Source organism: Ranitomeya imitator, chromosome 2 (assembly GCF_032444005.1).
Source record: "Ranitomeya imitator isolate aRanImi1 chromosome 2, aRanImi1.pri, whole genome shotgun sequence".
In the NCBI taxonomy this organism is placed as follows: Eukaryota; Metazoa; Chordata; class Amphibia; order Anura; family Dendrobatidae; genus Ranitomeya; species Ranitomeya imitator.
In genome coordinates this window covers 638,364,871-638,377,634 of record NC_091283.1, presented here as the reverse complement: position 1 = coordinate 638,377,634, position 12,764 = coordinate 638,364,871, and the positions used below count along the sequence as shown (strand labels likewise).

Below are 12,764 nucleotides of genomic sequence, written 5' to 3'. Positions count from 1 at the left end.
AGGCCTAGCAAGCCACGGGGTGTAATGCTCTGCAGGCCTAGCAAGCCACGGGGTGTACTGCTCTGCAGGCCTAGCAAGCCACGGGGTGTAATGCTCTGCAGGCCTAGCAAGCCACGGGGTGTAATGCTCTGCAGGCCTAGCAAGCCACGGGGTGTACTGCTCTGCAGGCCTAGCAAGCCACGGGGTGTACTGCTCTGCAGGCCTAGCAAGCCACGGGGTGTACTGCTCTGCAGGCCTAGCAAGCCACGGGGTGTACTGCTCTGCAGGCCTAGCAAGCCACGGGGTGTACTGCTCTGCAGGCCTAGCAAGCCACGGGGTGTAATGCTCTGCAGGCATAGCAAGCCACGGGGTGTAATGCTCTGCAGGCATAGCAAGCCACGGGGTGTAATGCTCTGCAAGCATAGCAAGCCACGGGGTGTAGTGGTTTGAAAATCTGGCGCGCCGCAGGGCGTTGGTGCTCGGCAGATCTGGCAGGGCGTTGGTGCTCAGCGGATCTGATGCGGGGCGTTGGTTCTTGGCGGATCTGGTACGCCGCAGAGCGTTGGTGCTCGGCGGATCTGGCACGCCGCGGGGCGTTGGTGCTCGGCGGATCTGGCACGCCGTGGGTGCTCGGCGGATCTGGCGCGCCGCGGGGCGTTGGTGCTTGGCGGATCTGGCACGCCGTGGGTGCTCGGCGGATCTGGCGCGCCGCGGGGCGTTGGTGCTCGGCGGATCTGGCGCGCCGCGGGGCGTTGGTGCTCGGCGGATCTGGAGTGCCGCGGGGCGTTGGTGCTCGGCGGATCTGGCAGGGCGTTGGTGCTCGGATCTGGCACGCCGCAGGGCGTTGGTGCTCGACGGATCTGGCACGCCGCAGGGCGTTGGTGCTCGACGGATCTGGCGCGCCGCGGGGCGTTGGTGCTCGGAGGATCTGGAGCGCCGCGGGGCGTTGGTGCTCGGCGGATCTGGCAGGGCGTTGGTGCTCGGATCTGGCACGCCGCGGGGCGTTGGTGCTCGGCGGATATGGCAGGGCGTTGGTGCTCGGATCTGGCACGCCGCGGGGCGTTGGTGCTCGGCGGATATGGCAGGGCGTTGGTGCTCGGATTTGGCACGCCGCAGGGCGTTGGTGCTCGACGGATCTGGCACGCCGCAGGGCGTTGGTGCTCGACGGATCTGGCGCGCCGCGGGGCGTTGGTGCTCGGCGGATCTGGAGCGCCGCGGGGCGTTGGTGCTCGGCGGATCTGGCAGGGCGTTGGTGCTCGGCGGATCTGGCAGGGCGTTGGTGCTCGGATCTGGCACGCCGCGGGGCGTTGGTGCTCGGCGGATCTGGCGCGCCACAAGGCGTTGGTGCTCGGCGGATCTGGCGCGCCGCAGGGCGTTGGTGCTCTGCGGATCTGGCGCGCCGCAGGGCGTTGGTGCTCGGCGGATCTGGCGCGCCGCAGGGCGTTGGTGCTCGGCGGATCTGGCGCGCCGCAGGGCGTTGGTGCTCGGCGGATCTGGCGCGCCGCAGGGCGTTGGTGCTCGGCGGATCTGGCGCGCCGCAGGGCGTTGGTGCTCGGCGGATCTGGCGCGCCGCAGGGCGTTGGTGCTCGGCGGATCTGGCGCGCCGCAGGGCGTTGGTGCTCGGCGGATCTGGCGCGCCGCAGGGCGTTGGTGCTCGGCGGATCTGGCGCGCCGCAGGGCGTTGGTGCTCGGCGGATCTGGCGCGCCGCAGGGCGTTGGTGCTCGGCGGATCTGGCGCGCCGCAGGGCGTTGGTGCTCGGCGGATCTGGCGCGCCGCAGGGCGTTGGTGCTCGGCGGATCTGGCGCGCCGCAGGGCGTTGGTGCTCGGCGGATCTGGCGCGCCGCAGGGCGTTGGTGCTCTCAGCTTCTACTCCACATTTGGAGGTGTATTTGCTCCCTTAGAGGCTATGTCCCCACAGTAGCAGCGCAGTGGATGCAGCACGTGTTTGCTGCGTCCATAACGCTGCCTTCTACTGAACATAAGTAATTCCACCCCATGTCAGTGTCCGTGGGTGATCTGCAGGTGCACATGGTGGACATCTGGTTTCTAGAAATCCCATCCACTATGCTGTATTATCTGGGCGCTGTGGGTTTGACGTCGCATAAATACACAGCTTCAAAACCGCAGCAATTCCTGATCGTGGGCACACACCCTATGCCTTCCTTCGTGTTCACCCATATGTGGACTTCCTATCATTTGTGCGGTGTCCTCTCAGTGACGGAGGGCCATCTTTACTCGTCGGGGTCTGTTAGTTCTTATGGTTTGACATTTCATCCCGATGTTCAGCTTCCACAGTAATCCTGTTGTGCCTTCTCCCCGCAGGTCCTCGTAGAGCCACCCTCACCCTTCTATTGAGTAGCTGACAACCCTCAGTCTCCATATCTTCGCCCTCACCAGATGAAGAAGTCTTCCACTGAGCTGGCAGTCAGAACCCTCTGGGGGGTTGCCGGGTGTTCACCGTCATTCTCTTGTTCCTTCCGTCAGCAGGTGTAACATTGTGCTGCCCTCTCCCTGCAGGAGTAAAATGCCACGATGCTTCATCCAGCCATGCTCATCCGGCAGTAAGAAGTTGTCGCCCAACGTTATCTTTCACGTATTTCCGAATCGCCTGGATAAGATCAGAACGTGGCTTCATTGCATTCAGCAGAGCGGGCAGGAGCTTGGGGACATTGACCTCACCGCTGAAAGGATCCTGGAGGCCAAAAGAATAGACCGCTACAGAGTCTGCTCCAAACATTTTACAGAGAATTGTTACGTACCCGGAGGCCTCCGCAAGACTTTGAAAAGAAATGCCATTCCTTCTATATTCCAAGGTATATGTCTGCCAGTGGACTGCGAGCAGTGGGTGAAGCCGCCATGTAAGAGAGTTCATGTGGATCCCTTTATACGACGTCAGCGCAACCGCCCGCGTGTTGTAGACCTCAGCCCTCTGCTCCGTTGTCATGGTGACTTGGTGAGTGCCTTAAGTGAGAGTGGAGTTTGTTTCTGAATGGCCAGCACCCAAAAAGGGAAGCATTTCCCATAGATATTATATATCTGGCTGTGTAACCATTTTCCTCACTCATCACCTTACTGGGTGCAGTATGGAGTAGAGGCACGCTCACACCCAGTGACGTTGTGAACAAGACCCAGGAGTCGAAACATTTTATTATCATTGTCGCACTTCTTCTCGCACCTTAATGTCCATTTCATATTTACTACACGTCTGCATAAATAAGTGTTTGCATTTTTGAAGCAAAGAGTGCAGTGAATCCCATACAAAAGCATCTCCTATCACAGACTTAACCTACTCTTTTTACTATCTGTATATACAGTAATGTTAAAAAGTGTTTTTTTTTTTTCAACCTTCCTGATTTCCTATTCTTTTGCATGTTTGTCACACTTAAATGCTTCAGATCACCAAACAAATGTAAATATTAGACAAAGATAACACAAGTAAACACAAAATACAGTTTTTAAATGAAGGTCTCTCTTATTAAGGGAAAAAGAAATCCAAACCTACAAGGCCCTGTGTGAAAAAGTGATTGCCCCTTACACCTAATAACTGGTTGGGCCATGAGTTTTTACAACGCACTGGAGGAATTTTGGCTCACTCATCTTTGCTGAATCGTTGTAAATCAGCCACTTTGGAGTGTTTCGAGCATGAACTTCCTTTTTAAGGTCATGCCACAGCATCTCAATCTTAAGGTCAGGACTTTGACTGGGCCACTCCAAAGTCTTAATATTGGGTTTTTTTTTTGTTTTTTTTTAATCATTCACACGTGGACTTGCTGGTGTGTTTTAGATCATTGTCCTGCTGCATAACCCAAGTGCGCTTCAGCTTGAGGTCACGAACAGATGGCCGGACATTCTCCTTCATGATTTTTTGGTAGACAGCAGAATTCATGGATCCATTTACCACAGTAAGTCTTCCAGGTCGTGAAGCAGCAAAACAGCCCCAGACCATCACACTACCACCACATTTTACTGTTTGTATGATGTTCCTTTTCTGAAATGCTGTTACTTCTATGCCAGATGTAATGGGACATACGCCTCCCAAAGATCACGGAATAGTCTCTCAAAAGTCTTGAGTATCATCAAGATATTTTCTGGCAAAACTGAGACGAGCCTTTATGTTCTTATTATTTTGCAGTGGATTTCGTTTTGGAACTCTGCCATGCAGACCATTATTGCAGAGTTTCTTTCTTATGGTGGAGTCATTAATGCTGACCTTAACTGAGGCAAGTGAGGCTTGCAGTTCTTTGGAGGTTGTTGTGGTGTCTTTTATGGACTCTTGGATGAGTCGTTGCTGCCCTCTTTATGGTAATTTTGTTTGGCCGGCCACTCCTGGGAAGGTTCACCACTGTTCCATGTTCTTGCCATTAGGGGATAATGGCTCTCACTGTGGTTTGCTGAAGTCCCAAACCTTTTAGAAATGGCTTTATAACCTTTTTCAGACTGATGGATCTCAATTACTTTGTTTCTCATTTGTTCCAGAATTTCTTTGGATGGCCACATGATGTATAGCTTTTGAGGATCTTTTGTCAGGCAGGTCATGTTTAAGTGATTTCTTGATTGAGAACAGGTGTGGCTCTAATCAGGCCTGCTTGTGGCTATGGAATTTGAACTCCGCTTCTCAAAGATGTGATAAACCAAAGTTAATTTGTTTTATGTGGGGAGGGGGAACACTTTTTCACACAGGGTCCTGTAGATTTGGATTTTTTTTTTTTTACTCTAATAATAAAGACCTTGATTTAAAAACTGCGTTTTGTGTTATCTTTGTCTAATATTTAAATTTGTTTGGGTGATCTGAAACATTTAAGTGTGACAAACATGCAAAAGAATAGGAAATCAGGAAGGGGGCCAACACTTTTTTACACCATTGTCTGTACATAGGTCTGCCCCATGCATTGTATGTATTACCATGATATTTGTTCACCTCTAGGCAAAACGAGATTCCGAAGATCGGCCACCAGCGCAAGAAAACACAGGAGACAGGAGCAAGATTTCCGAAAATATATTCAATTTCACCCTGGAGATTATGTGCCTGCTGACTGGAGAGGTGAGGCTTCTCAAGGTGACCTGGCATAGGTGGAGAAGGAGTAACATGAACACATCTATATATTTGAGTTTGGAGGTCTGGCTTCCTTCACTGAGTTGCTTTTTTTTAATTATAATTTTGTAGGACTGCGTTGTTGTGAAGAAAACATCCGGTGAGAGAGTTACTCCCCTCAACAGTCCACACGTCTCAGAAGGCTGGAGCAGGACCCAGAGCCCTTTCACAGGGTCTTCACCTTGTAATGAGCAGAAGATACTGGCATTAGCTTTCCGGATCATTCAGCAGCTCACTGGAGAGGTGAGCACCACTGGGAATTGTGGGATGTGCAGGAACATTAACCCCTTCAAGATCTCTAATGTATATTTACGTCAATGTTCGTATCCTTGCCTTTTTAATATGGGCTGTGATGCTGATCCCGCATTTTTCCCCTCGCACTCGATAGCTGATTTAATCAAGCAACAAGTGCCTTTAACAGCCACGGCTGGAGTGGTGCTCCGCCTGTGGTAATTAACCTGTTAAATCTCGCTGTCAATCATGGACAGCAGGATTTAAAACATGGCACTCCGAAGCGCCTCACATCCTGCCCATCGCAATCCCTGTCACGTGATCGTTGCGCACTGATGGGTTGGCACAACAGCTGGCTGTCTGCAGAAGAATCCCATGCCTGTCATTGTGACTCTCCTGTGAATACCGGCTGTGAATTTTTACTATACATAGCAGACCTGAAGCCCTGTTATGTATAGCACAGGTGATCAGATGATCGAAGCTTCATGTCTCATAAGGGGACTAAGTCAGTAAATTTGTGTTGAAATTTTTTTTATATATGAAAAAAATAAAACGCAAGTTCAGATCGCCCCCATTTTGCCCCATTGAAAATAAAATGCTTAAATACACATTTGGTATCCCTGCGTTCAGAAATATCAGATCTATCAAAATATAAAAAAAATCCAATTAGTAAACGACTTAACGAGAAAAAAATCAAAACGCCAGAATTACTTTTTTGGGGGCTGCCTCAACATTGTAATAAAAGGCGATCAAAACATTGTATGTACCCCAAAATAGTATTAATAAAAATATCAGCCCAAGACTAGTGATGAGCGAATATACTCGTTACTCAAGATTTCCCGAGCATGCTCGGGGGTCCTCCGAGTATTTGTAAGTGCTCGGAGATTTAGTTTTCATCGCCGCAGCGGAATGATTTATATCTGTTAGCCAACATAAGTACATGTGGGGGTTGCCTGGTTGCTAGGGAATCCTCACATGTAATCAAGCTGGCTAACAGATGTAAATCATTCAGCTGCCGCGCTGAAAACTAAATTTCCGAGCGCTAAAAAATACTCGGACGACACCAGAGCGTGCTCGGGAAATCTTGAGTACCGAGTATATTCGCTCATCACTACTCAAGATGCAAAAAAATTAACCATCACCCTTGCTCCATATCCCAAGAAATGAAAACACTGCGGGTATTCTTTTTTTTTTTTTTTTTGTTACAAATTTCAGGATTTTTTTTTTTTTTTTTACCACTTCATTAAAAAAATAAATAAAGGGTAGTGTATCAGAATATTGATGAACTTGACTATAACTTTTTGTGTTAGGAGCCAAAAAAACATAAAGACTCTTCTAATTCTTTCGGTGTGGAAATTGTTGAAAGATGCAAGGAAGACCTGGCGGCAAGTAACCACAGGGTTCCATCTCCAGGTAAGTGATTCACCATGTTGGACTTTACAAATACGGAACAACATGCAATTATAGGGGTTATGCACTGAAAACAAATTATCACCTATCTGAAGCATAGATGATAACTTTTATTGATTGGTGGGGGTCCATGTACTGGGACCCTCACCAATCGGCACATAGGGGTATTTTTATACTTGATGAAGAACTACGTCACTCATACCCCAGATTCACAAGGCCCCTGCCTGGGTGTAACCCTTGACCCTGCTCTTTCCTTCAAATCACATACTTAAGTCCTCACCACCACCACCAACACAAAAATAGATTTGTAGAATTTGTCCTTTCCTCATCTCCTCCCCCCCCCCCCCCCAAACCTACTATGTTAGTGCATACCCTCATTATCTCCATCTCAGCTAATCTACAGACACCTTCCCGAATGTTATCTGCAGCCCTCACAAGATCTCCTATGTGTTCATATGTTCCTCACCCAATTACCTCCAAGACTTTTCCCAAGCATACCCCATCCTATATTCCTCACCAACCGTTACACTGATGCCTCTACCTTGTGCCACTGGCTACCCATCCACTCCAGAATCCAGTACAAAACTACTACCCTCATCCACAAAGCACTCCATGGCTCTGCACCACCCTACATCTCCTCTCTGGTCTCAGTCTACCACCCTACCCGTGCCCTCCGCTCCGCTAATGACCTCAGGTTAGCATCCTCAATAATCAGAACCTCCCACTCCCGTCTCCAAGACTTTACACGTGCTGCGCCGATTCTTTGGAATGCACTACCTAGGTTAATACGATTAATCCCCAATCCCCACAGTTTTAAGCGTACCCTAAAAACTCACTTGTTCAGACTGGCCTACCGCCTCAACGCATTAACCTAACGATCCCTGTGTGGCATATATATATATATATATATATAACAGGTTCCTCGCATCATGTTCTCATACACTTTATGCAGTTAATAACCCTCTGTGTCTGTACTGCTACATACTTAGGCAGTTAGCTGGTTCATGCAGCTTTACATGAACACCCGAACCTTACACTATGGCCGGTCCGAATAACTAAAGCAATTGTTACCATCCACCTCTCGTGTCTCCCCTTTTCCTCATAGTCTGTAAGCTTGCGAGCAGGGCCCTCATTCCTCCTGGTATCTGTTTTGAACTGTATTTCTGTTATGCTGTAATGTCTATTGTCTGTACAAGTCCCCTCTATAATTTGTAAAGCGCTGCAGAATATGTTGGCGCTATATAAATAAAAATTATTATTATTATCCTTTGTAATTCTGCGTCCCAACACATCCAATTGTCTCCCACATTTGGAATCTTCAGATATAACTTGAAAACTCATCTCTTCAGCAAGCACAACACTTGGCAATGTTCCTGCTGTAACCTCCCTACCACTGGAGCTGCTGCACCCCTCTTTGCTGGCATACTGTTTCCATGCCCATTACCCTGTGGATTATAAGTCCACAAGGCCAGTGTCCTCTTCCCCTCTTTACCAGTTTGCCACACTTAGTTTGTTCATTGTAGTTTATATGTTACTAGATGGTGGCCCGATTCTAACGCATCGGGTATTCTAGAACAGAGGTCCCCAACTCCAGTCCTCAAGGCCCACCAACAGGTCATGTTTTCAGGATTTCCTTTGCATTGCACAGGTGATGCAATTATTACCTGGGCAAGACTAAGGAAATCCTGAAAACATGACATGTTGGTGGGCCTTGAGGACTGGAGTTGGGGACCTCTGTTCTAGAATATGCAGGTCCACGTAGTGTATTGCCCGGTCCACGTAGTATATTGCCCAGCCACGTATGTAACAGGTTACAAAATAAAAAAGAAACATGTACTCACCATCTGAAGAGCCCGTTGTAGTTCCGGCGCTTGTGTGCGGTGCACCCGGCAGCTTCTGGTCCCAGGGTTGGTATGAGCGCAGGACCTGTGATGACGTCGCGGTCACATGACCGTTACGTCATGGAAGGTCCTTCTCCCATAGCATCTTTGGAAGCGGAACCTGCCGCTTGCAGTGCTGAGGACAGGACGCGACGGCACTGCATACGCAGCATCAATAGTAAAAAGTTGGTCACACAGGGTTAATAGCTGTGTAACCGGAGTGCGGTAACGCTTGCATTAACCCTGTGTGAGGGCTGACTGGAGGGGAGTATGGAGCGGGCACTGACTGACTGCGGGGAGGAAAGAGCGGCCATATTACCGCCGGACTGCGGGCGTCGCTGATTGGTCATGGGCGTTTTGCCACGACCAGTCAGCGACTTGGATTCCATGACACAGAGGCCGCGACCAATGAATATCTGTGACAGAAAGACAGACAGAAAGACGGAAGTGACCCTTAGACAATTATATAGTAGATATGTAAACCCCTTTTCACATGTACAGCACCATGGGGCTTTAAAAAGAAATAAAAATAATATCCATTACAAAATGGTGCAGCAGGTCAGACAATTGAATACTTACCTATTTATTTTGTATGGAGCTGCCGGAAAAAGCCAAATACAGCGCTTATTGGCTTCATAGGGATTGAATCGAGCATTCTCACTGCCACTCCATTGGAACAGGGTTAAAAGTCCTCTGATCTGTGCAGGTCCAAGCTGTTGGACCCACCACCATCACCCTGATCAATACATTTTCACTTATTCTGTGGATAGGTGATGACTTGTTATAACAGGACAACCCTTTTCTTTCTAATACTGTTACTGTTACTGTTTTTAATTCTTTCCAGGTCCAGTTGTAAAAAGCCTGTCACACTGTAAAGCAACTATTGTTAAAGAGGAATCTTCACAAGAAAGTAGAGTTTCTTCTGTCCTTTCAGAAGATACAGTGGCTACATCTATATATATTAAAGAGGAACCAGATTCAAGTGAAGATGGAAACCTTACAGATTCTGAATTTTGTACTTCTGGCAGTCCCACAGATCAACATCCACCTGTTCATGTTAAACACGAGTCAAGTACAAGTGATGGAGGTCGTGACCATGATGAACCCTCAAGCACAGGTCATATGCAGTATACGTCTGTTCGGATTAAGGAGGAGCCTGTCCCGTATGAAGATGGGAACATCACGGATACTGATTACACATCCACTGACGAAATCCAGTACACAAGCTTTCAGATCAAAAAGGAGACTGTGTCAGATGAAGAAGGGAGCTTTTTAGACACGGATGACTACAGGCCCACTGCCTGTAGGCGATATACAGCCTATGGTTCTGACGAAGAAACTGATTCATGTGAGGAAGCAAATGCATCTGAAACTGATGATTTTACACCTGCAGATCATGCAAAGCAGTATCCATCAACTCATTCAGGACCCGCTTCCACGCTGTATGGGGGTAACCAACTGCAGAACGACTTTCTAATTTTTGATGAAGGAAGTAGCTTTGACACAGATGTCTCTGCTCTCATTAAACACGCACAGACAAAATACAGTTTTGCACCGATTGAGGAGGGTTCAGGTTCAGATGAAGGGGAGGTTACAACAAGCACTGAGACTCACATCTCCAAAGATCGTCCACAAGCTAAGACGTCTTCGGAGACAGATGAAGCAGCAGCTGGTGAGGAAGGTCCTGCCTCACAGGTGAAGAAGGATTACAAGTGCACGGAGTGTTCGGAAATTTTTGTCCGTAGGTCCGATTTTGCCAATCATCGGAGGAATCACCGAAGAGATAGGTTGACGTGTTCAGAGTGTGGGAAGCTCTTTTCTAACAAACCTAGCCTTTTAAATCATCTGACCGGTCATACAGGAGAGAAACCTTACTCTTGCCCTGTCTGTGGTAAATGTTTTACTCGAAATAGTAATCTGATTGTCCATCAGGCCATACACATGGAGAGAAGTCCCTTAGGTGCCCGAAACGTGGGTGATTTCATATATATAAAGCCAGTCTTGTGAGACTTTCGAAGATGACCACTCGTACCAGGTGATGACACTTGATGATTCTTCCATGGAGGCAGCCATTTTTCTTTAAATGTGCACAAGAGGCAGGCTCTTGATTTTCCTTGTCTATCAGTTGTTCGTGGAGTCTTTTTTTTTTTTTTGTAACTTTATAAACCGTAGCATGTGTGTATTACCTGTGAGACAATGCCCTCGCTTGACCAGTGATGATCTTAACCCAACCCTCCTTTTGTCTTGGTCTTTCTTGGTAACTTAGTTGTTCCTGCGCCAAGTCTTGAGTATTAGCGTTAGTCCTTCCAACCATGATGTATTTTGCCAATATTTTATTTGTCTAAAATTTGCCGCAAAATGGGCTCATTTCCTTGCAAAAATAGTGGGATTTTTTTTGTTCTTTCTTTTTTACATATAAGCTTGAATGATTACATATAATGATGCAAACAATAGTGTTTTATTTGCACGGACTACAATTTCTGATGGCAGTTGTACCTAAGTTACACATATCTGGTTTTTGCTTTTCTTTTTGCATAACTTCAGGTTATTTTTTTCATATTGAAAATAACAATGTCTTTATTAAAAGACTGTTTTATAACTATCTTTTCTTTTTTTTGTTGTGTGCTGGTGCTTGTTCTGTAATAACTCCTAGTAATTAAACATGAACATATCCTCAGTACCCGCTGAGAAAATAAGTATGTTGTCTTAATTTAAAGGTCAAAAGACCTGAAAATGTTGTCATGTCTTACTTTTTTTTTTTTTTGGGGGGGGGGGGAGAGGATAGGTGGTCAGTGGGTGGGGTGCAAAGGAGTAGTATTAAAGGGATAATCTGGCACTAATAGTGAATTTCATACCTATTTTTGTTAATCCAACCACTTTTACCAATTCCTAACCCTTCCCCTTCCCTGTCTACTCTTGGTTGTCTGTTTTTTACTTGTTTCAGATGATTCTTTTGCTTCTCCATGCATGCATTTAGGATTTTAAAACTGATAGTCATCGAAGGGTTGGGGGCTACTGTCACTCACATGACATTTTTTTTTTCCTCCCTGAAATAGAGTTTTGGCTGTGCTTTTTCTAGTGCATGTGCACCAGTTGTTAATTTCGATGCATGATCAGTATGGCCTCTCTGCTCGCAGCTCTCCTTCACTGGCTTGCCATCCTGTTTCAGAGCATGGGAACAGTGGGGAGTAACTACAGCACTGCCAAATGATGCTTCGTTTTAGGAAGGAAAAGGATGCTGTGTAAGTGACGGCAGCCCCTGCCCCTTGATGATCCATTTGAGCCTTCAGTTTGGATTCTCAAACGAATCTTCATCAGAAGTATGAAAGACAAACCATATGTTAGAGAGGGCAAGATACAGAATGTGCCAGTTTAAAGAGGTTGTGCACACATCTTTTTTTCTTTTTCTTAGGGGCATTTGCTAAGCCTGGTTTTCTATTTTCACTCTCCTGTATCTTTGCCCTGTTCTCTATTCTGAGTATATAGAAATGTAACCGCTGCTCTTGAGCCGTGTTTGATCACATACGCATCCCTAAGTAGTACAGTAAGCAAGTAGACTTGGGGAGAGTCGGCAGGGAATTTGTACATGCTTGCTTTTGGGCCAAGATTCAGAAAAAAGGAGGTGGAGAACCCCTTAAGGGCTCATGCTGACAAGCGTATAAATCGGACATGTGCTATCTAATTTTTTAATCGTACAGCACACTAACCATGCTATTCAATAGTGCTGTTCAGATGATTGTTTGTTTTTTTTCTTGGTCCGACTCATGAGAAAAAAATCACAGCATGCTCTATTTTCATTCGCGTCTTGGATGAGACTCGCTCACTCAAGTCTACAGGTGCAAGGAAAAAAAACACTATCTGTTTTTTTTTTTTTTTTTTTTTACAGTGACTTTTACAGATTTGTATTATAAACCTAGACAACTGTGTATAATATAATTTTTATTTCTATAGTGGCAACTTATACCACAGCATTTTACATTTTGGTGGGTACTTGTATGGACACTATGTGATCATGTACATGCTTTAATGTAATTGTATGAAAACAGATCGTATACGGACGTAAAAGGACACACGGATGGCACATGGATGGAAATGTAAAAAATATGTATAATTTTTCATGCGCTCGTCTGCAGGCAACCTAAGTATTATGGTGAGAGGGGATAGAAAAAAG

The 12,764-nt window shown here is 46.9% G+C and overlaps 1 protein-coding gene across 5 annotated transcripts in view; it reads left to right on the top strand.

The window, feature by feature from the left end:
• LOC138665339 (oocyte zinc finger protein XlCOF29-like) overlaps positions 1–11,289 on the top strand; it is a 34,503-nt gene extending 23,214 nt beyond the window's left edge. For 4 of the 5 annotated variants that reach the window (XM_069752732.1, XM_069752728.1, XM_069752730.1 and 1 more), the window contains exons 2-6: positions 2,303–2,933; positions 4,905–5,021; positions 5,145–5,315; positions 6,614–6,716; positions 9,438–11,289. In XM_069752732.1, coding sequence (XP_069608833.1) covers positions 2,505–2,933; positions 4,905–5,021; positions 5,145–5,315; positions 6,614–6,716; positions 9,438–10,600 — 1,983 coding nt within the window. In that variant the 5' untranslated portion in view covers positions 2,303–2,504 and the 3' untranslated portion in view covers positions 10,601–11,289. Of the gene's footprint in view, positions 1–1,820; positions 2,934–4,904; positions 5,022–5,144; positions 5,316–6,613; positions 6,717–9,437 lie in introns of those variants that run through there. The other variant, XM_069752729.1, reaches the window with a different exon arrangement.
• The last annotated feature ends 1,475 nt before the right edge of the window (positions 11,290–12,764 follow it).